General features: G+C 31.4%; 2 protein-coding genes across 3 annotated transcripts in view; one reads left to right on the top strand and one right to left on the bottom strand.

Annotated features, from left to right (window-relative positions):
* Nucleotides 1-8,358, top strand: part of LOC139514597 (uncharacterized) — a 31,794-nt gene extending 23,436 nt beyond the window's left edge. For both annotated transcript variants that reach the window (XM_071304007.1, XM_071304005.1), the window contains exons 8-11: nt 2,475-2,573; nt 2,802-3,043; nt 5,198-5,405; nt 7,585-8,358. In XM_071304007.1, the coding sequence (XP_071160108.1) occupies nt 2,475-2,573; nt 2,802-3,043; nt 5,198-5,405; nt 7,585-7,700 (665 nt within the window). In that variant the 3' untranslated portion in view covers nt 7,701-8,358. The remainder of the gene's footprint in view (nt 1-2,474; nt 2,574-2,801; nt 3,044-5,197; nt 5,406-7,584) is intronic.
* Nucleotides 8,359-13,759: 5,401 nt separating this feature from the next.
* Nucleotides 13,760-24,666, bottom strand: LOC139514599 (arginine and glutamate-rich protein 1-like). The gene is made up of 5 exons (XM_071304009.1): nt 24,506-24,666; nt 21,001-21,114; nt 19,559-19,784; nt 16,607-16,690; nt 13,760-15,907 (listed from the first exon to the last, which is right to left on the bottom strand). The coding sequence occupies exons 1-5, from the start codon at nt 24,664-24,666 to the stop codon at nt 15,746-15,748; spliced, it is 747 nt and encodes a 248-aa protein (XP_071160110.1). The 3' UTR covers nt 13,760-15,745.
* Nucleotides 24,667-24,716: the final 50 nt, after the last annotated feature.

The raw sequence follows: 24,716 nt of genomic DNA on the forward strand, positions 1-24,716 counted from the left end.
TGCCTCAACAAAAAAAAAAGCATGGAGAGGGAAGCGGTCACTGTATTAATTGAAAAAATCTTTTTTTTAGATTTCCTGCGATTACTTTACATCGGTCAGACTAACAGTTTCGTTGAAAAGTAGCACTTTATAACTCTTAACTAAATATCAGACAACCTTAAAAAAAATAATAGCTCAATATTTCCGCTTTATCTTTTTTATACTACTCTAGACGGAACGGATTATGGTATACCGTTGTCTGACCATCTGTCTGTCGTTTTAAAACTCTGATTTCGTTACGATACATAATACCAGATTCAGGCTATCGAACAATAAGTCAGCGATCAATAAGAAATTTCAAGCCAGCAAACAATAAGAAATTCGCACCAAACTGATCGTGCCTAAAAACGGAAGACTTGCATTAAGGAGGCTCGAGGGTTTAAAAATTTCAGAAAAAAATAAACATGTGTTTTACGTTACAAATTTTATTTATTACCTTAGTAGTTGTTACTTTATCATATGGTACAAAAATCATTCAAAAGATTCAATTCGTGTTGGCCCCAGATGACTTTTAAAATGTACAAGTAAACACCCGTGATATCGCGGGTCCGTGACTGAATTAAAGTATATAACTATGCCTAAGCCTTATTTTAGTAATTGGTATTGTCATCTGATAAAGTCATGTCGATTATAAGATACACAGTTTTCTCTGCTTTCAAATCTTTCTGTTTGAACCAATCGACCTGGAACTTATCAATTATTGGTAATGTTAATTATTTGGAAAACAAAAGGTCTTGGCTATCCAGGAATGGAGTATTTTTTAATCCACAGCATTGTCCTATTTTAGTTATCTTAGAAAGTCTTGCTGATTGCTGAATAAAACTACAATAGGGAACACTTTGACAATGATTGAATGTTATAGTAGTGTCAGCCCTTTGATTATGACCCGTGTATATAACAAACTCCTAAATACACCGTTTGGTGGTGCGCCTGTCAAATGCGGAACGTACAGATAAGGTAATAGCTAACAGGTTAATATACTATTGGTATCGGTATCGGATTCGACCCGGAACTTGTTAATTATTGGCAATATTAATTATGTGGAAAACAAAAGGGTCTGGAGTGGTGTAATTTTTAATCTACACCATTGTCCTATATTAGTTCTATATAGAGTTGAATTCTTTGATTTGTCGTTTTTACCCGATGACGGCTGACAAATTGGACCTCGTAATTTTAGTATTATAGATATATCATTGAAAAAGTTCCAAATTATCTCCCTTTGGTGGAAAAATGTCATTTTTTGGCATTAGAATTGAAATATCTTTTTTAACTCATCGGTGACCTATATGTTTTATTATAATTTCCAAATAAGCTGTTCTTAAACTAAATTATTGTAAAATTTGAGCAATTTCTGTAATAAATTTCTTTTTTATTTCGATATTACCTTTATTTCTCCTATAAGTTCAAAAGAAAATAGCACCTTTACAAAAATGTATGCTTCTTTCTAAGGCAGATTGTGAGCGCAAATGAACGGTGACCCCATTTTTTTATTTTCTTTTCTTTTACTATAAGATAAAGTTCATTTATTTTTACAGCGGATTCCAATGAGTGTGTAGCCAAAGGTAATATATTTGGTTAGCTTGCTTGTTAGCTGAACCGTGAAGTCTTTATAAGGTAAGGTATACTACTCTCCTTTCAAAGTAGCATAGTCCAACAGACAGATCGATTGGTTTTCTGTCGGACTAGTCTATTCTTAAAGTAGGGTAATTTACCTAACCTAACAATGACTTCACGGTTCAGCTAACAAGCAAGCTAACCAAATATATTTCCTTTGGCTTCACACTCAATGGAATCTGCTGTAAACAAAATATTCATAAATGTTTACATTGTATCAAAAGTAATTATTTTTGTCAATGAAAGTTTCCAAACATCAAAATTCATTTTCCTCAATGTTCATCTCTCTTAATCTTTAATGGGTTTTTAGTGAAAAATGTCCAAGAAACTCTTTTACACCCTTCGCTCGAATAAACTGATTTTTATGCTTTTCGTGTGCATTTCGTGTGCATTTCTTTTATCAACAGTTCAGTGATATTTGTTATTGAAACCAAAGTGTCTACATGCCTAAGAAGGTGTATTAAGATTCCCAACATTTCATTAAAAAACATAACTCAAATCACATGATCTAAACTTCATTTTAGTGTTTCTGTAAGGGAATTGTAGCAGAAGTCTCGGAATGCAGTGACTGACAATTTAAGATAGGGTGAATACACTCAATGTTTTAATTGAATAATTTTGCCTCTAATATATAGGTCACTGCATTCAGCTTCTATGATTTCAAATAATTTCTGCATGGTTTTGGATACAAATGTCCCATATATAAGACTTGAAAACAATTACTAGTATCTATGTGCAATTGTTTTGGTTAATTGATCTTTTCAGCATTACATATTAATTAATCATTTACTAGTATAACATTATTTATTTCTTTTCTGAAGGGAAAGATGTGTCAATGAAATCCCAAATTCCAGTCGGAAATGTTGCATATGGATTAGCGTGGGGTTTCTTTGTGAATTATTTAAAACACGTTCTACCAGGTAAGATTACCAAACCGTTTTAGTTGTCTACTTATTTTACATGAATGAATGTATACCAACGAAATTTCTAATACAATGTTCTACATATGTAAAAAAAAAATAACGTCTCATATTCTAAACAAAATTATTAAAGGATTCAGTTTTAAAAAGAAATGTGAGCATTAATATCTGTCTTTTCACACATACTTTTAAAATGATGTCGCATATAAAACTAAGTATTTTTTGTAGATTTTAGAGAACGTGTAATGCAATGCATGTCGAAAGATCCAATACGTAAATATAGAGAAAAAAGTAGGCGCAATGTAGTCGTCTCACAACAGATGTGGGAGATCATACCAAAGAGTTGCAAGTTTAGACCGAGTTTGAGCGAGGTTGATGCAGAAATAAAAGGTCCATGGAAAGTCGAAAAGGTAGAGAAACATCTGCATGGAGCAAAGAGGATATTCCCATGTAATCTGTGGCATATTTGTGTAAGTTTAATAAACATACAATTTTAAAGACAGCCAACTAATATGATGCACAAAAATATAATGCTTTTATCGACGTCATTTGAAGCATCTGAGATCACCCCTAGTTTTTGGTGGGGTTCGTGTTGCTTATTCTTAGTTTTCTATGTTGTGTCATGTGTACTATTGTTTTTCCTTTTTGTCTTTTTCATTTTTAGCCATGGCGTTGTCAGTTTATTTTCGATTTATGAGTTTGACTGGTATCTTTCGTCCCTCTTTTGAAATCTGGTGGATAGTTGTTTTATTGACAAACATACCACATTTCCTTATTTAACGTTTTCTTATGGATGTAATTTGTGCTTAATAAAGTTATTATTAATATATATTGTTAAAAAAGCTCTTTTTTTTACTTTTTATGATTTTGCCAATTGTTCCTTTTAACGGTTAGGTTTCAAAAAGCGTTGGTTGATCATTGAAATGACTCTATATAAATTATTTAGGAATGATCATTGTTGATATATATTGAAATTAATAGCAAAAATTATCGAAAGAGTGATTGAGGCAAAGATGAATGTTTTAACCAGAAAGAATTATCCTTACAGCTGTATAAGGAGTTTACCTATATGATTCTAAATGTATAAATGGTCTGCTTAGATGCAAATGTACTCACGGTGAACTAAAATATTTAATTGTCCTGAATGTCAAAATAATCATGAAATATTGACTATAGGTCATGTAGGTTAATAGTTTCCTTCATAACTAACAAATATGTTATATTTCAAAATCATTATCTTGACGTATACAGTGGCGTAGCTGGGTCATTTTTACGTGTACGCCCGAACCTTGGCGAGGGATATGAGGATAGCCAACCGCTCAATGTTAAAGCACCTGCTGGTAGTTGGTTCGAAAAGGACGAAGCCCCCGAAAGCTATCGAGAATGAGATACCGTAATGATTCCTGTCAGTAAAAAATCATTGATAGCAACATATTTTTGAATCTAAATAGTCTATTTGTTTTGCTTAAATTTTGTAATATGTTAACTTATTCATCGTGTTAAACTGGAAGCTAGCCTAATGGTCATTGGTTTTAGAGAAAACGTCCAAACAAATATTACTTTTAAATAAGTTCAAAGGGTGACGTGAGTGAGCATACAATCGACAAAAGCACCTTTTAATGAACACGGACAAAAAAATTTCTAATAGGTGCAATATAAAAAAAATTTAGAACACCTAGGATTTCTTCCCACAAAAAGTGAATCAATTTATCATTCCTCTAAAGAGATTTTTAAAAAAATCTAAAATTTTCTTTTGATATTTTTTTCTTGATCTGGAATATTTCACGACAATCTATAAAGGTTTATAAATTGAGCATGTAAAATAATTAATTGCGTAAAGAAGAGTCCGGCTATCTGTCTATCAGAAAAGAACAGAAAAATGAACGAAAACAACTGCTTTCAAAAGTTTAGCTTTAGACATTAGTCATAGAAAAAGCTTCTTTGGCATTTTCATAAAAAAAAAGCCCAAACTGCAACCACTTATTGATTGCAGAAAGAAATACATTTTGTCCTTAAAATGCGGGAAAATTAAAGACATAATTGCATTATTATATTGCTCTGAATACTCTTTTGATCATAAACAGTTTCTGTCCAACTTTCTTAAAATTTCACGGAGAGTCATTCAAAAGACTTTATCCACATTCGGAACCTAAATATTGACGCCGCTTTGTCTCGCTTTTGGGACATAAATCACAGGCTCGAAAAAAATACAAACAGCATATCGAATCTGAGCAGATAGTGAATTGCTTTAAATATAAGAAAAGTACGTAGAATTCATAGTAGATTAAGACTTTTACAAAAGTTTCGAACAAATATATTAAATGATCTATATGAGTAAATTTAGTCCCTTTTTATTCAAAATTACAATCCATTGAAAAAAGAAGCACAAGGCTGATGTTCTTCTGACCAGTTTTTCTTATTCTATGTCGATTATTTATTTGTTTTATTTTCAAAATTCAAGTGTACGCCCGGGCGTTTTGACGTAAACGTAGCTACGCGCATGGTATAAAGCTGAGTTTTTATGTTTTTATTATCGTATGGTAAACGCAAAGATATTGCATTTGCAAACATTGGATGAAAATATTGTTTTTTAAATTTTAACCATTTTGTTTTGTTTTTACAAGACAAGAGATACAGACTATTACTTTGCGGCTGAATATCTGACACCTGTTAAGACATTGTACAATATGCATATCTCAATGATTGCTGGACTTAGTTATGAGCAGATGATGAATCAGAGGGAGGACTTGACAGAACAACTAAGGGGTATTCTAAACACGGCTTCAAAAAGGGAGGAGTATCAAGAAAAATGCGGAATCATTGTTTATGATGGTAAGTTTAAAAGGGGCACTAGCTACTAGATGTATAAAAAAAATTTAAACCTTATTTTTTGGCTCAATCAATAATGAAATGCAAATAGTGAATTAATAATTAGCTTTTAGCAGCCAGTATGGTTCAATTTTGTCAAAATAACAAAAAAACAAACAATGTTTATGAATTATTCACTTGCAAGTGAATAATTCGACCTCATTGAATCCGTATTCACGTGAACTTCAATTTAACCCCTTAGCTTCAGATGGATAACACGTGAATCGTATGTGTAAAGTTATTTAAAGGAAAAGAATGTCAACATTGAAAGTGAAACAAAGATAAATCATTTGATTGATTGAATCGATCCAGAAAAATTCATTCTTATACAGGTAAAAACGGTGATAATTATTTATTTTTCATCTATAATATGAAATTAAATAGATCTAGAATAATACAACAGCACGAGTTTCTTCACGCTTTAGTGTAGTTTTGTTTTGCTTCAAATATATTTTTAGGTTTTAAGGGGTTTTAGATTTGTGCTTAAATATCTAAATAAACACATCATAGACACCAGGACTCAAATTTTGTATCTACGCAAGATCTGCGTTTCAAAGTAGCATAGTTCAAGTACAACTGTCCATTCCTTGTTGACTTATTGGCTATCTTATTTTACTTTTATCTTGTGTTGCACTATCTATCTACGTAGTTTGTTTGCAAAAAAACATAAAAATGGGTCAATATCGTCATTTAAGAACAAGAAATACTTTTTTTTACCCAGCTTCAAAAATAAAGGCAACAGTAGTATACCGCTGTTCAAAACTCATAAATCCATGGACAAAAAACAAAATCGGGGCAACAAACCAAAACCGAGGGAAACGCATTAAATATAAGAGGAGAACAACGACACAACACCGAAACGCAACAGCACACAGAAACGGACCAAGCAACAGACAATACACCATGAGAATAACAAATATAACATCAAAACCAAATACATGAATATGGGATAGACAAGTACCGTGCCACGTCTTATCTCAAAAATAAGAGAAAACAGAAACGACTCAACGTTAAAATGCAACACACACACAGAATCGAACAATATTATTACAATGGCCATCTTCCTGACTTGGTACAGGACACTTTTAAAGGGGAATAAAAGTGGTGGGTTGAACCTGGTTTTAAGGCATGCCAAACCTCGCACTTTAATGGCACAGTTAAATATAACATTGAAATGAAAACAAAATATTACGGGACTACAATACAAATAAAAAGCAGAACATATTAGACAAAGAAAAGCATGATTAATAGATAACAAAAAGCATCAGGTTTAAAATTCAATACGCCAAAAACGTCAAATATTTTTTTGCACTCAAAGTTGTGAACAATGTCCCTTAGCGCTACAACAATGACGCTACGCTTCCCCCTTGTGTTTTTAATTGCAAATGAAACCAGGGGAATTAATTATTTAAATTACCATACACTTGTGTTGTGAGTTGTTGCATTTTACAAATATTAAAAACATTATACATATTTGGTGACACTTTAATTATCAAAAGAAAAAAAATCGGAGAAGAACTATAAAAAGTTGACTAGCTATTTCGGAGTTTCTAGCTCATTCGTACGACTCAACAAACGTATAGTGTTATTTTCATTTTTCATTGTTTTACTGATTATTTGTTTACTATTCAAGGTTTCTGCATGTGTACCTACTTAAGTATCTGCAAAACATGAAATTATGAGAAAATCGTAATATAAGGGGGAATTATTACTGGGCGAAATAGAATGATGATTTTGACCATTTGACTTATTTGTAATCAAGATAATAGCCTTATTCACATACATGTAAAAAAAATGTCATTTTAAATTGAACAATTCACTGATGTTGACAGCACTGTTGGGTTCCGATCGACCCAAAAGGAGATTGTTGCAAATGATTACGGACGATGAACACCAAGTGATAAAAATAGTTCACTTTGGTCTTCTGTACCAGGTGAGACAAAACGGGGTATACGTATCTTTTATCCGACTTTTGTTGTTATCTAACGGAGGGATAAATATAAAAAGTGTCTATAAGAATATAAATATAATATAAGAAGATTTGGTTTGATTACTAATGAGACAACTCTCCACCAGGGAACAAATGACATAGAAGTTAAAACAAACTATATTTCTGAAATTCTGAAATGTCATATATTTGTAGATTCATCTGACGAACCCTTATCATCAGTTATCATCAATACCATAAAGAAGGAAACAGGTCATAAAGCAGAACACGACGCTTTACTGAGATATCTGAGCAAGGACGAAGAAAAGTAATAGAATCAATGTTAAATATGAATCCTGGTTAATACAGACTACAGATCTACACTTTGTGCATATATGCCAATACACATGTTTGCCTATTGTGGATTACATATTAAAGTGCATCAACAGTCACGAATGTTGAAACATCACTGTTTCAAAATTTGCCTAATTATAATTTTATAGTGTTTCACTTTGTAAGTAAAATCAGTTCTAAAAGGATAAACCTAAATGATACAGTAAACAACAGTAACCGTTATTAACTGGATACTAGTACATTCGAATATTATAAAAATGTATTTTTCAATCTTAATTGTCGGACATATTTTAAGGATGTCTGAATGACAGTGCCCGTATACGCACTATGTGTATTTGCCACATTTGTTGATTTCCATATTGATGCAGTCCCTTTTAATTTAACACTTAATTAATTTAACACATCAAATCTGAGTAAACTACGAAAATTGGTTGTTAATTTATCGTGTTTCTATGAACCACTCCTTTATTTGAATGCATCGTATATTGTATATAATGTAATATTTTTTAGAGCAAAACTATTCGAGAAGCACCTTTTTTTGTTTTTTTTCTTTCTTTTCTTAACTGTTATTTCGGATGGGTACATTTTTATTTGTATACTTGAATGTTTTCATAAAATAAATGAATTATCTAGCAATGTTTATACATTTTCACAAAAAATATTTTTTTTCCTGATTATTTTTTCCCAATTTTCTGCAAAAAATGATGCCAAAAAAACTGTCCTGGATGTTTTTTTTGTGGATTTGGAAAATTTAAAGAACGGACAATTGGGCGATTGCAGGAATCTTTGAATCTTGACACACAAGCAAAAAAGATATAGACAACTTAAAGGGGCGCTAGCTACGAAATATATATAAAGATATAATACATTATTTTTGTTGCTCAATCATTAATGAAATGGAAATAGTGAAATAATAATTCGCTTTTAGCAGCTAGTATGATTCAATTTTGTCAAAATAAGCTAAAGAAAAATTGATAATGAGTTATTCACTTGCAAGTGAATAATTGAACAATTCGACCTCATTGAATCCGTATTCATGTGAACTTAAATTTAACTCCTTAACTTGAGATGGATAACACGTGAATTGTATGCATAAAGTTATTTAAAGGAAAAGAATGTCAACATTAAAAGTGAAACAAAGATAAATCATTTGATTGGCTGATTCGAACCACAAAATATCATTCTTAAACTGGTAAAAACGATGAAAAACATTTATTTTTCATCTATAATATGAAATTAAATACACCTAGAATAATCCATCAGCACGAGTCTGCATAATCTACTTATATATATGTTTATGTTTACATCGCTTATATGGTCATAGGATGATTTTCGAGGTCAACTCGATAATTAATTAGATGGCGTCTAGATTGAAATACACACGAAACGAAGCTACGTATTTTCATTCCCGTGTCCTGTTAATTGTGTATTTTAAACTTTTAATAGTTTGAATAAATGTCTTACATTGTTATATGGGCGTTTTTCAATAAAAACGTATTTTCTTGTCCTAGCCACTTTAAAAAAAATGTGTTTGGTCTTTGCAATTAATTTTTTTGTGCAGTCAGTACATTGAATTAGATTTAACATTTTTAGGCAAAGAAACAGTTAATTTTTTAAAGGGATTGCTAATTTATTGATTCCTGAATGGTCCAAAACAACCAAAATGGCATGTCCCTAGACCGCCTGTTCAACGTTCATACTCTAAAATATCGTAAAAAAATGTAGAAATAAATGTTATTCTTACTTAATATAAGTTCTTTAATAATTCAAAAGTATGTTTAGAGCCAACATATTATAATAAACAGCTTTTAACATAGGATTTTTAATTTCAGAAGGTGTGTCCCTAACAAAATGTCCACTACGAAACGAAGTCATTAAAATTTGCTAATACACCGTTTTATAAAATCAATGTAATTTTTGTTTGCAAGAGATATAAACATTAGGGTCTTACAAAAGAAGTGATGCTTTTATAACGGCAATTAAATTGTTGGTAAAACAAATCGAGCACATCAAATGGACCAGAGTGATACCGTATTTTTGTAAATGTCCACTACGAAACGGGTCAAATCTCCATCAGTATCTGGTTTTAAAATTATGAAAAAAATATCAGTGTACAGCTTAATACATGCTTTGATGAATACAATCAGTCTTGTTACTTTTGCAATAAAGGGGTTGTGGGGAAAAAATAAAACATGTGAATACGTCCCCTACGAAACGGTCACCTACGAAACAAGTATGGGAGAAAATCGTTTCGTAGGGGACACTACCACTTCCATGCAGTCTTTTTTTACTTTTTTTTCAATTATATTCGTGCAAAGCAAATACCAAGGGTTAGTTTCATGTAATTTTTATTATGTTTTTATTAACATAGAATAGGGTTGATGTCAACTACGAAACTTTTGGTCCACTACGAAACTGATTTGTCACCTACGAAACGCATCAAAATGTCCACTACGTAACACGAGTTGTACCTTCATATGTGAAGTACTGTCTAATCTTTATCGATAAAAAATGGTTCTCCAATTCAGAAAAAAAATAGATTTTCCTAGTATATAAAGTAAACAAACTTGAATGTCTATAGGAAACATTTAAAATTGCAAACAGCTGTGTGTTTAAAAGCAGTTTCGTAGGGGACATTTACCACCAGAACTATTTGAATGACTGATAAAGCCCACAAGAAATTATTCTTAATATACAGGTGAAACGTTGGTTTACATATTTTGGAATCTATGCCAGAAAACACAAACTGAACCGTTCCCTATATAAAAATTTCAAGCAGACGATTGCACGAATTTTTATTGGTGTTTATATGGTCATTTATCCGTCGACATTCCTCCGATATCATCTCGATTATAAATAGAATGCATCGAATCTACATTAAACACTAAACGAGAATAGTTTTATATTAATACATGTTCGAGTCAATAAATTGTTGATTGTGTCTTTTTGACTATTTGGAATTTGAATATACGCGTCATATTAAATGAAACATGAGAGTTTGGATCAAATCGTACAGCTAACGTCCCTTAAAGATCATATATAACTATATAGAAACTATAATTTACTGTTGTACCTATCTTTGTAAAATATTTTTCTACAAATATTGAAATCAATCAGTTTACTTCCAAAATGTATATGCTATAATTTCAATTTTAACATAAATCATGTAACTACATATTAAGTTGAATTATGAAAAGAAAAACGTGCAAAAAGTACCACGAATAAATATAATTTTTATTAAAACAAATATTCCTCATACAGAGTCGTAGCAAATATTTATAATGATCTACAATTTTATGAAGATGATTGTCTTTTACTGATTACACATTGGTATTTTTGTTTTCACTTTATTATACATGTATATGACATCTAGAAATAATGTGTAAATACACTTCGACATATCACGTGTTGTGTTGTTTCTGATTTTCTGTTTCCATCAGCGGAAGAATTCATCTGACTGTCATGCAGCAGCAGATAAGGTACAGTTTGTTATTGCTCAAGCGAAATTTGTGCATAATTCATCTATCACGATGCTATATTTTGTGTTACCTCTAGGTAATGTCCTGCAAGTAGCTATAATACCTTACGAAATCTTTGTGATCATTCCTCGGCTATTGATTAATAACATGAATTAAATTTAAAGACAGAGATGAATAAGGACGAAGTAGAAATCGAATGTTACCAACCGAATTAGACTTATCACTGGGCGTGTGTTTACATTAGTAACACGACGGGTGTCACATGTGGAACCAACAAGTTTTTGGTGGGGTTTATTTTTGCACAGTCTTTTGTTTTCTGTTATGTTTTGTGAATCGTTGTTTGTTTGTGTTTTCTTTTTTAGCCATGACTTTGTTTTCGACTTAACAGTTTGAATGTCCCTTTAACATCTTTCCCTTTTCTGTAGCAACCACAGGCACTTGGTCAATGTATCTGCTGGTCAACATTTTGTCCTAAAGGAGAACATCCGCCCAGTAGCAAAATATAGAACTCACGTAGATCAAATAGAATACTGGATTGGACATGGCCAAGTATGAAAAAAATTAAACAGACGTTACCGTGAACACGATGTCATCTGAAATGCTCATCAAATTCGTATTTTATTTCTTCTTTTTAACTTTTTTTGGATTCGAGCGTCACTGATGAGTCTTTTGTAGACGAAATGCGCAGACGCTGCGTAAAAACTAAATTTAATCCCGATATATATGATAAGTTTATTTACAACCACTGGGTTGATGCCACTGCTGGAGAAGTTTCATTCCCTTGAGGGTATAACCAGCCTAGTGGTCAGCACTATTGTGCTGACATGAACTATCATTGATATGGTCATATTTATAAATTTTTTAAACTCTTTACAAAACCTATTGAATTTTGAAATACTACGGCTTTTCTACCTCAGGAATAGATTACCTTAGCTGTTTTTGGCAAATATTTTAGGAATTTTAGTTCTTTATGCTCTTCAATTTCGTACTTTATTTGGCCTTTTAAAACATTTTTTGGATTCAAGCGTCACTGATGATTCTTTTGTAGATGAAACGCGCGTCTGGTGTAAATATTAAATTTAATCCTTGTGACTATGAAAAATTTATGTCCACTCATTCCCAGATATAACAACAGTTCTTCTACAAATTTTGAATTTCATGACTCCAACCCATAAAATTTTTTGGAAGGGTTTGGGTAATAACTCCCAGACCTTCTACTTGTGGTATGTCGTTGTTCTCCTCTTATATTTAATGCGTTTCCCTCGGTTTTAGTTTGTTATCCCGATTTTGTTTTTTGTCCATGGATTTATGAGTTTTGAACAGCGGTATACTACTGTTGCCTTTATTTATTGACCCTTTGGTACAATTCAGAGCAATCAAAATACTCATACTAAAGTTATTGTCTTGAAACTAGAATAGAAAAATGCTTGTTTTGGGCACCTAATTCCAAAACAGTTGGGATCATCATTGCCAACCTATCTTTTGTGGTATTGAACCTTATGGTTAAATTTCATAGAGATCCATGCACTTGAAACCAATGTGTCTTCAGATGACAACATCATAGCATTACACGAACCCAAAAAATGTTGGCAGTTGAAACAAACTGAATGTTGCAACTTACTCGGCCTTCCTCCTGCAGATTAAGGTTCTAACAACATCTTTTTTGTGTAAATCACATTATATAAACTGCTTGATAAATGAATTGGGTATTGGAGATTCACTTGTAAACTCAATATATACTCCGATGACACTAAGGAGGAAATTCTAGATAATCATAGGTCTGTTCTGTGATCCTTCTGAATTTCAACCAAAGATGAAGAGCTGGATCTTCCTTCATTGTTTTGAATAAAATAACTACCCAAGTGTCATTTGCTAGGTGGTCCTAGTTCTCCCCTGAAACCAGCCGTGCTTCACATTTATTGTTGTACTACCTGTTCCAGAGGGAGTGTGAATCAGATTTGGATATTAAAAAAATCCATAGAACTTTTAGAGTACATAAATTCTAAGAACCTTTCATCTTTTCTACACTTTACTGTCACCAGTTTAAACCAAACACGAAGTAAAATTGAAAGAGTTGGTCCTGCTTTCCTTCATAAAAAAAGAATGGCCTGAGTTAGGGAGGGATAAATTGTACTTTGTAAAAAATTACTCTGATTTAAACAAAAATCCCAGAAACTGATATTATCAAGATGCTTGATTTCTTGATTCACAACATATATGTCACGTTTAGAGGACATTTTTTAAAAAAACAATGGGCTCTGCATGGCAACCAACTATGCTCCTCTTATTGTCGACTTATTCCTCTTTTTATAGGATGATTCATAAAGGAGCTTCATAGGTAGATAGAAAGAAGTTAGCAGTATCCCTTTAGGAGGAAGTCCACTTACCTTGATTTATAGATAAAATCAGCCATTGAAGTATATAAAACATAGTCAACATATTTGAATTGTGAAGTACCATATCCATAAAAAAAATTATGAAAAAGTTTATGACACATCAGAAGAATATAATGATAAAGGCATTATATTAATTAGCTTTTAGGGCACAGAAAGCAACTGTTTTCACGTTGTTACACTCTTTAATGTACCAACCAATACATTCATTCTTGTAAACATACATTAGGTATAAATATAACAATATATATAACTTTGTTCATGGAACAAATCTTGTAAAAAAATCCCTGGTAGTTTAATTTCAAATTCCAACTTGACTTTAGTCATGGTAATAATAAGTATCAAATGTATATTCAAATTTGTTGAACACAATTAAAAAATGAAATTCATTAGCAAAACTGAGCAAAAATTTATTTTTCTACACAACCTATCGGCATGGTTTTGCCATAAAATTTCTATGTAAATAACTTTAAATATTGTGATAAATGTTTGTTTTTTAACACTGTAAACTATATAGAAAATTACCAGGTTGGGACAAAAATATGTTTACCTAGAAAGCCCTCTATTTTATGAAACACTCATTAGGCTAATTGCTAATTATTGATGCACCAATTCCAAAATTAAGTCAATAATACAATTATATTCAACTGCCATGTCTATCAAATAATTCATATTCTTATCACTAGGTTATTTACCTTACTGTTGGCTTCTGAAATGTGTATAATCTTCTAAAAAAACTTGTGATTTGGTCTTACCTTGGACCTACAATAACCACAAACAATATAGATCCAGGTGACACTTGTGCTTTCAGATATCCCTGTCTTCAATGTTGTAAGATGTGATCAAAATGCTTTTATCTGTCCAGGTACTACTTCTTTATTTATCCAACTTTCAATGCAATTTATATTAACGTAATTTTAGCTTTCAGCATACAAAAGCAATCTTATTAATATATGAAGTAGTACATCATGTCCATGTGGCCTATTATAAAAGTATTTTTAAGAATTCTACCTTAAGAACAGTAAAGCAGAATCCTAATCAAATTTGAAATATGTGTTATTACACTATATACTGGATAATTTGACATTTCTTGAATTGAGTTTTTACAAACAGTTGGAGAACCTAATCTGATGACTTCCTTAATTCCCATTTAAGAATTATAAAAACTGCTAACTACATACAACTAAAATGAATAACGACAGAAGATGTATAAATTTTACCAATTCCATCCTGCAGTGAAATTGGTTGCAGAAATCTAACAAATACTAAAATGGTTTTCCTACTTCAATCTCAATCAAAAGAAACCTTATTATGGGACAAGAGGAAATTATAAGTCCAAGAGTGTGAAATAAATCTTACAACAAACATGTGGACAAAGTTACATACCTAATACTTTAGACCTGACTGTTGATCCTGTATACAAGAGAATATCTACCTGGTACTTACCTGTTTTATGTTAATTATCTCAAGTCATGCAGCTTACCTGTACAAACATACTTCATCCTTGTTCAGTCTAAGTCAGCTAAGGTAATCAATAGTCTTGACATTGTAACATGTGTTCAATATCATAAATTTACTTTAACTGGGTGTTCATTGAGCAGTTATTCTGACTACTATATTTATGTTAATGAGTCATTATGAAATTCATTTCAGTCATTACAAAAGTTATTGCTGTCTTTAAGGTATCCTAATTTTGTGAATGGTTTATACTGTACAACAATATAATTCATAATATAAACATGTTATAAATCACTCCAGGCGGACATAAAGAGTATTCATGATTGATTGATAAAATCAGTCTGAACTGATCATTATGAAGGAATGAAAATTCTTGGCTTTTGATGCATCATGTACATTTTAAGACATTCCTTTCATCCCTCACACACAATGAAACATAAAAAACACAAAAAAATCAAAAGATGTAGTCTAATGAAGATTTTTTTTTATGAAAATTCATAAATTAAATGATAAAAATTCTTTCACATCCTTCATATTTTCTCACTCTCTCTCTCTCTGTCTTCCCAATTATTGAACACCATTTTCCATGAACAATCTGCACACAGAATTTCTTCACATCCTCTATTGGGTCAATCATTTATCACATGGCAGTAACAGCACACAGGATTTCAATGCTAAATTAAATTATATATATTATTTCCCTCCAAGACTAAATGACAATTTCGGTCTAGCATTTTTCTTATTGAGAATCACTTCTTGTTCAGATCTTTTTCTCTTCTGGTCTTCGTCTTCCATTCGTTGTTTTTGTTCTAACATTTTCCTCTGTTCTTCAACAAGTTTCAATTGTTCTTCAGCCTATTAATGAAAATATTCATAGTATATTTGTATAAGATCAGTCATATATAGACATTTTGATCATTTGGCTAATCACTAACCATAGTATAAAATAAAGTTACTGTTATCTGAAAATAACAAGCTGCATCATGTCTTATACCCTTGTATAAAGCATTCATATAAAAGATTTAACAATACAAATGAAAATTTCATTGTTAAGCTTTGCAAAATTAAATGAAAGTGCCATTTAGTGTAGTTGAATAGCTTTTTGAGATTATATCAATTTAATATTTTTCAAATTAAGTCTACTCATGGTAAAACCCATGAAATTCCGTTTCATTTTTCTTATAACCTAAAGTGCTTTGTGCGTAGAGGTTTTAGATTTATTGATCCTTAGCTTTGCAAAATTTTCATTGCATTTTTCTACGGAACTACGTATACAAATAAGAGCTTTTGAAATTTGTTATCAGGCTTAATGAGAACATGCTTTTCTGTGTGATCTGCTTTTAGAAGCACAATAACCCATATACTTCGAAAGTTTATCATAACATGTATTATCAATGAACAAAACATCATTGAAACAATATGGCAACATCATTGTACAACAAAACAAAACATTATGCCAAAATATGAGAACTGTCGACGTTAGAGTTGTTATTTCAAAGTAAACTGATGGCCAACCAGAAAAGACTCTTAGTTTATACTACATGTATAACTTACAAGTTTCTTTTGTGCTTCTTCTATCTTTTTATTATTCTCTTCCATAATTTTTTCAAGTTCTTTTCTTTTAAGCCTTTCTTCTTCCTACAAAAACATAAATCAATATGAATTTTTGTGTTAAATACTTGCAGAGCTGTAGTTTTTATGAAATATCTCTCTATAATAATAAAATAACATTAATATTAGCCGATGAAAAACCCTACAGAAAAATATACATGTATGAAATAGATGATCAACTTAATAAAATTAGATTTTCTATCATGTAATCAATATTCAGATTATAATTTATACAGGAGATTTTTTTTTCTTTTGAAAAGCAAATGTCTTACTATATAGTGTATATAAAGCATATAATTGATGAAATTCTAAACAAACATTTAATACAAAGAACCAAACTTTATTGATAACCCATCAGACAACAATTCACAATGTTATACAATGATTTCACCACATTTTCCCTTGTTTGGATCGTTTGATGGTAAAATGCAACTGAAATAAATATATATTATGTTAGTTGAAGCAGCATCAAACATTGATATTGTTGGACAATGTTTGATATTGCCTTCCACACACTTACGTTCTCCGTGGGAATTATTCACATTCTTCCGTTTCTTTTAGCTCTTCACTTTACCAAACATGGTCCCTTACCGTGTGACTTCCAAGTTTATCCAAACAACAATCATATGTACATTTTTTTTAATGTTTTTACACAAAAAGTACATAATTCTTTTTCTTACACAAAAAAAAGTCTCTTGTAGATCAAAAATCTCATTATAAGAAGCACTTTTTGATAATACTGTCATCTTTCATTTTCACTAGCAGAATTTTGATCACAGAAAATATTGGCATAGCCAATACCATAATTGAAAGTTGAAAGTTTTCTTTCCAACCTATATATCAATTGTAAAAGCCTGCATTCCCTACCTTCAATGGGCTTCCCAAAAGACAAATATTGGTTTAATCAACTATCTATTAGACTTTGGCAAGAACATATGTATTTATACTATATATTTTAATTGCACAGGAGCAACATGTGGTTTTTACTGTTTAATGCACGATTCTCTAAAAAGGGTGTATATCTTTAAAGATATCCAAGAACTAAATGTATGGGGGTCAGAATGCTTTTACAAAAAAATTAGCCTGAATAAATATAGGAATTGCAGAATAAAAGAAAAAGTCACTTCAGACACCACTCAACATGCTCAAGAGTGTTTATGATAAAAAAAAAATTAAAAAAGAACTTGAAGTATTCAGTAAAATAAATCCAATATAAACACTATCTGCAGGAGAAATTATTTCCAAAAATGGTGGCAGTAATTCACATAATTTGATGCCAACAGATTTGGACCTTTTAAATTACTTATTAGTCACCTGGTCTGTTTATAAGTATTTTTGTATTTTTTAATTTATGGGACTTAGGGATATACATGTACATGTACAGCAAAAACCACATCACAGTGAAAGATGGAAGAAAACATTTCAATACTTGCATATAGTTTTATCCAATATTTTCCTGAATTCTGTAAAAACAAACAGCTTTGACCTAAAACAAACTTCCAAAATGGGATTTCCATATAAATATTTTGTTCCATATTCATGTAATATAATTTTACAAACTTCCTGAAATAAATGATACATGTACACAAATGTCTATCTTCATGCAGTTTTATTTTGGATTTATTTATAGTGTTCAGATGCCAAGAAATGTAAAATAGTTGTATTTTTATCTCTCTATTCCACTCATACCTTGTTTCGTGCATTTAATATCTACTGACAAATCTAAAGTCAGAGGTGCAAATCAAAAATGCTTCTGAAAAATGCACAAAACAAGTTTTTTACTTTCTTTTGCAATAATTTCTGATAAATCAATATTAATAATTACTGAAATTGTGGAAGTTTACAATTGCATTGCAGTTAAAAATATCTATCATTTTTTAAAAAGAAACATGTCAGGAGTTATTTTTAAAGATGTTTATACAAATTGTTTCATCAAATAGACTTATATGTTGTTTTTTTTTTAAACTGCATAAAAACAATAAACTTGGCATCAGAATTATCACAGATCTATCATTTGTTCATGGACTGTAATGCAGATTTGTTCATATATATCATGAAAGTGCAGAATAAATTACTCTTGGGTCCCTATGTATATCAAAGGTGTGGGCATAAATAAATCTTTGATGTCTAAATATAAATATCTTGCTAAATAAATGTCATGCATTATCATGATTATAAATGTTTTAAATAGAAAAAAAAAATAATTTCCAAAGATATTTACTTTTTGATAACAAAACATGAAATTTCTACAGGCTGTCAATTTTTTGGGAAACCACATAACTTCAATAACATTGTTCAAATGTAGCTGATTAAAAAAACCATCTTGACTTGAATTTTAGGATTACATAAAACTAAATGGTGTGTCTAATTTTGTCCCTGTTTTTAATGTAATTGATTGTTTATCCAAGTTATGACGCTAATTGTATATACATTAAGAAGAAAGACCATGTCATGCACTATAAAGCAGCAATAGTCAACAGCTGTTTAACATGTTTAATGCAACTATTGGTGAGGAAATGGGCATAGAAAGCTTTTAATACATGTTTTCTAAATATTATTCAAATGGAAAAGCTTTAAAGTTTGAACTGGATACGTCAATATAACATACTTTAATACTATAACAAATATTAAACAAAAAACACTAGAAAATATTTCAGGGAAAAAACGTATAATCAACAAATCTGCATTTCTTTCTTTTTTGATTGAAGGACCAAGGCTTGCAGCATATCCTTTACAAATTAATCAAACTGAACCAAAGATAATTCTTACTTTTGTTTTGAAATAGTTTAGAGAAAATTGTGTATGTTTTAAGCTGTTTTAAAGGTTATGCTGCCCTCCCCCCACAACCAGGGTATATGGCAGCTGAAATAAGCATCCAATCAGGTTTACCCATACCTCCAACTTTCGTTGGTTTTCTATTTCTGTTTCTCTTTGTCGTTCCAATTCCTCCAACATTTGAGCCTCCATGATCCTTTTTGCCTCTTCTACCCTCCTCTTAACCTCAGCCTCAATTTCATCTTTACGTTTTTCTAACTCTTCTTCTACCCTTTTAGAGACCAATTCTTCTACTCTACGAGCTACTTCTTCCTCAATCAGTTTTTCTTCAAGTTCTTTTTGTTTCCTATAACAGACAGGTGCATTATAAATTAATTAGACAATTACAAATACATGTATAATAAAACTTGAAAACAAGAAGTTGACATACTAAAACCTACTAAGACATCAAGCCTGGTCCAACTAAAACAGATAATTTCTTTTAACTTGACATTAAAACCGGTGCGTAAAAATTATGACAAGAAAACATGACATTTCAAGTAGGAAATTAATATCTAGAACGATAAAATAATACTGTGGATTCATTTATTTTAGTGGGTATCAATTATCATGGATTGGAAAAAACTTGCATGTTCGTGGATATTTGATTTGGTGGTTCACCTGTACCCATGAAATCCACTAAAATTGGTATCCAACAAATAATAATGAATCCACAGTAACATAAACCTGATAAATGAATTGCATATATATACTTAAAAGGTATAGTCTATTTTTAATATTATTTAGGATTTTATAAGGGAAAAACTTACATGTGTTAACATGAATCCTTATTACACATTCAGTAGTCAGGGGTACTATAGCTACTTGTACAAGTTAATTTTATTTACTTGAAGAATCTCCCCTTAATTTGGTAAAAAAATTTACTTGTATTCTTACAATTCCACAAAAATCCTCAAGTTTTGAAATGTAAAATCATGCCTTGAATGACTTTTCCCAGGTTTGCTCAATTTTTTTTTTATTGTAGTTCAATGTTTCATCTCATTAATTCAACAAAGAAACTGATTGAGCAAAGATCTTGTATATTTGCGCAAGGCCTTCAAAATTGCTCCTTAGGGGCTTGTAAATGAGCAGTGTTATAAAGATAACAGACAAATGGGATTTTCATTGTCCATGAAATTACACTTAATAAAAAGAAACCTCGAAGTATGGCACAAAAGTATTTTTAGTAAAGACATTTGCGAAGGATACAAAATTTAAAATTCTAGTAGAGCAAAGAAATCTTAAGAATTCAAGAAAAGAAGAAAGGATGACTTTTTTACTTAAACAAGTAAAAACTTCTGAATGTCTAAAGGACATAACTAAGCCAATTTTTTTAACCTATACAAGTAAATAAAATTCACTTGTATAAGTATCCTACAAATTTACTTACATATGTGTATATTTTTTTTTCTTTTTCAAGTAAATAAAAATTACTAGAATAAGTAGTACCCCTGACTGACATTAATCTGTTAAATGCTTTTTTAAAATAAAGATTTTATAATAAAATAAATGGTGAAACTAACTGTAATCTTTGTCTTTCTAATTCCAATTTCTTCTCTTCCTCTTCTCGTCGTTTCGCCCTTAATATCAGCTCATCATCACTGCTAGAACTACTTGATGACAAAGAACGTTTGGTTCTAAAATATAAACAATTTTCAACTAAAATTTATAGTTTTATTTGGTAGAGAACAGTAGGTATCAATTGTTCTTCGAATATACAGTGTTAGGCAAAAAAAAATATATGTCTGTTTCCTGCTGCCAAGGCAAATAAATCAATGTCGGTAGGTCAGGATTTTTTTTTTTTTTTTTTGGCACTCCCTGTCAGATTTGCAGTCGGTTCAATATCATGTTTGGTTGGGTTTTTGTACCCAAAAGTGTGTTAATCTCAACAAAGAAGCTTGAATTGACTTCACCTAGTGCCAACATTTTTTAAAACCTTAATTATAGCATATTTGTGCTGCTCCCAGCCATTTTTATTGTTTGGGCATAGTATAATACAAATCCGGATGGGAAACATTTTTTCTGGAGAGTAACCGATTTTTTCCCGGAATTAAAAAAAAAACCAGGGTCAGGGGTTTTGATCCAGGGTCGGTCAGAAGCAGGAAACAGACATATATTTTTTTTTGGCCTTAGGGAAGAGCTAAAATTTTATGTACATTTTTAGAAAGTTCCATGATGTGTTACTATAGCAACAGGAACATTGATATTTGTAGCAGTAGTTTTTAAATGTCAGTAGATGTCTGACACTCTGTATGCATATGGAAGGAACTTGTAAGTTTTTGTGTTTGTTGGTATTTATAATGACGGACATGATGAAGGTAATGTAACAAAAAGGTGTACAATATTTTTATTTCTAGTCTGTATGTAAAAATTTTGAAGGCTGATTACGGTCCAAAAACACTGTGTTCAGGGTTTCCAGACTAACTCGTAACCCTAATATTTTTATGTTGAAATGATTTTGTCAAGGTATTATTAGCTGTACATGTATGTTGCACAACCACTAACTATATCATCAAACTACTCATGCTACTTGACAGAAATGATGCACAACAGTGTTAAAATCAGACCTTAGTAAACTTTAGTTCATTGACAAATTACAAATGGCAAAGTTTCAGGTTCAATCAAATTTTGGACTCTATTCTACTCAAAATCGTGGCATCTGGTGAGTTCTAATACAAGACTTCATGCTTGTCAAATGGACATACATGTACAATGTATTATTTAATACATGTAGCAGTACTTTTTTTTCTAAATATCCAATGTACAAATGTATGTCTGCCACTTACAAAATAATTTTAGAATTTGAATTTAAATGTTGACAAAATTAAGAATGAGTGTTAAAATTCTGTATCAAATACAGCAATTCAATTTATCATCATTTTATTATACATGCATACATGATATATATATAAAGAAGAAAATTAATCAGTTAAAATCTTATTCTTCATAATTTTTCATATTATTTTTCAATTTGCTGAACAACTCCTGTTCAAATACAAATACAGATACAAATTTGCCTCCTTTTCCCTGCTCCTTACAGTACAGTGTAGCTACAAAACATAACTAGATGATCCTAGAATATTCTCATACTGGAGCCAGGGTCAGGGACGACCGTCCGTTCAATGAGTTTTAAATTCTCGGACCCATTTATCCTTGTACTTTTTTTAGCCTCTGTAACTTGGTCGGACTTGCGAGACGGCCTTTTAGGTGTCTTTCATGGTCTCGCACTTTCAAACAGTGAAGCCATGTATATTAAACGATGTTTGTGTCAGACCAAAATTATGTGTACACTTTCGAAATGAAAACAAAACTGGTTTCACTTCTTCATAAATTTAATGGTAACCAGTCACTGAAGTCGTCCTAATAATTGATCGTCTAAAATACACAAGATGTCAAGCGGGCAGTTACGAATTAATTTCTTCCAATGCAAAAATGGTCAATGTTTTTTTAATTTTCTGCTATGATTATATTTTATTCAGTCTATGCAACATAAATCAATCAACAATTATCAAAATTTGACATTTTCAAAACATGTGGTACTGACCGTTTCCGCTGGCTTTTTTATCTTGAACAATCGGTTATTAGGGAGACCGTCAAAACTGGTTAACGGAATTTGTGCAAGGAAAAGAGTATCAGTTTATTAATATTGATGGCGTTGAGTGACATTCTGCCTTAACTTATGGTAACGATTAAAAAAGTGCACATAGATATGCACTTGACCGGTCAGACTATCAGCAGTGTACGTTAACTAGTCTGAGCTTATTTAAACAGACACAGGCTTCGGGCTACCGCTTAACGTCGCAGACTGTCTGACATCAGACTTCTCTTGAACTGAACTTTCATGTGCGTATTGTTATGCGTTTACTTTTCTACATTGGCTAGAGGTATAGGGGGAGGGTTGAGATCTCATAAACATGTTTAATCCCGCCGCATTTTTGCGCCTGTCCCAAGTCAGGAGCCTCTGGCCTTTGTTTGTCTTGTATTATTTTTAATTTTAGTTTCTTATGTACAATTTGGAGTTTAGTATGGCATTCATTATCACTGAACTAGTATATATTTGTTTAGGGGCCAGCTGAAGGACGCCTCCGGGTGCGGGAATTTCTCGCTATATTGAAGACCTGTTGGTATTCTTCTGCTGTTGTCTATTCTATGGTAGGGTTGTTGTCTCTTTGACACATTCCCCATTTCCATTCTCAATTTTACATATTCATCCTTAACTTTGTCAACATTTAAATTTTAGTCTGATTTACTCTCCGAGTCACTTGTACAGCACATCAATTTCCACCAATTATCCGATAATTAATAAATTTGAATAAAAAGCACCAGATGACTTACTTTTTTACAACAGTCAACTCTCACAAGATCATTTTTCAAGCCTAAGGGGTGGCATACATATACAGTATATCAAGAATATATTTGGGATTTGGTCATCAAATTATTGTTCACAGATTTGATATGTAGCTACATGTATATATACAATAAATATTCCTTCATCGTAATAAATTTTTTCATATTGGTTTTAAGTTTTCAGGCCTTTGAGGGTGAAGCTGGTGTACATGTATTCTAGAAACTGGGTGAATTCTGAAAACAGGGAATACTCCACTTTTTCTGGCTTGGGACAACTTTAGCACAAGACTATCGATGTAACGACTATCGTGAGAATAAACAAACTTGGTCTCCAAGTCAAGCCTGTGCATAATAGTATACTAAGTAAGCTGCAACCATTTGATTTTCGGGGGGGGGGGCTATGTTTTTTTTCTGGACAATCTATATTTTCACGACAAGTCGAAAACAATTTTTTTCTTTCAATTTTAGCATTACATATAGTGGCAGCTGAGGGTGAAACAAACAATTTTTTCTCAAAATCAAAAACAAATTATTTAAAACAATAAAATGGTTGCTGCCTAAAGCTTTATGTCCTATGTCGTTATGGCTATTTTCATGTAGAAATACTCGTATGCTGATTTCATTGAATAAGTGTTATGCAAGTCAGTCATACAGATACTTGTTTTAAACCCAAACATTTACCGTTCGTGTCTCCTTTTTCTATCTCGTGATCTGGAGCGATGATTTCTGTATGCTCGAGATCTTGAACTAGACCTTGAACGCTTCTTCTTGTGCTTGCTTCTGTGTTTTTGTCTGGTTACGCTTTCTGCACGACTTCTACTTCGGCTTCTTGATCTAGGCATATCGATATATAATTTATTTCAACTTATGCCATGGTAATCATCGTCTTTTT

This window comes from Mytilus edulis, chromosome 3 (assembly GCF_963676685.1).
Source record: "Mytilus edulis chromosome 3, xbMytEdul2.2, whole genome shotgun sequence".
Classification (NCBI taxonomy): Eukaryota; Metazoa; Mollusca; class Bivalvia; order Mytilida; family Mytilidae; genus Mytilus; species Mytilus edulis.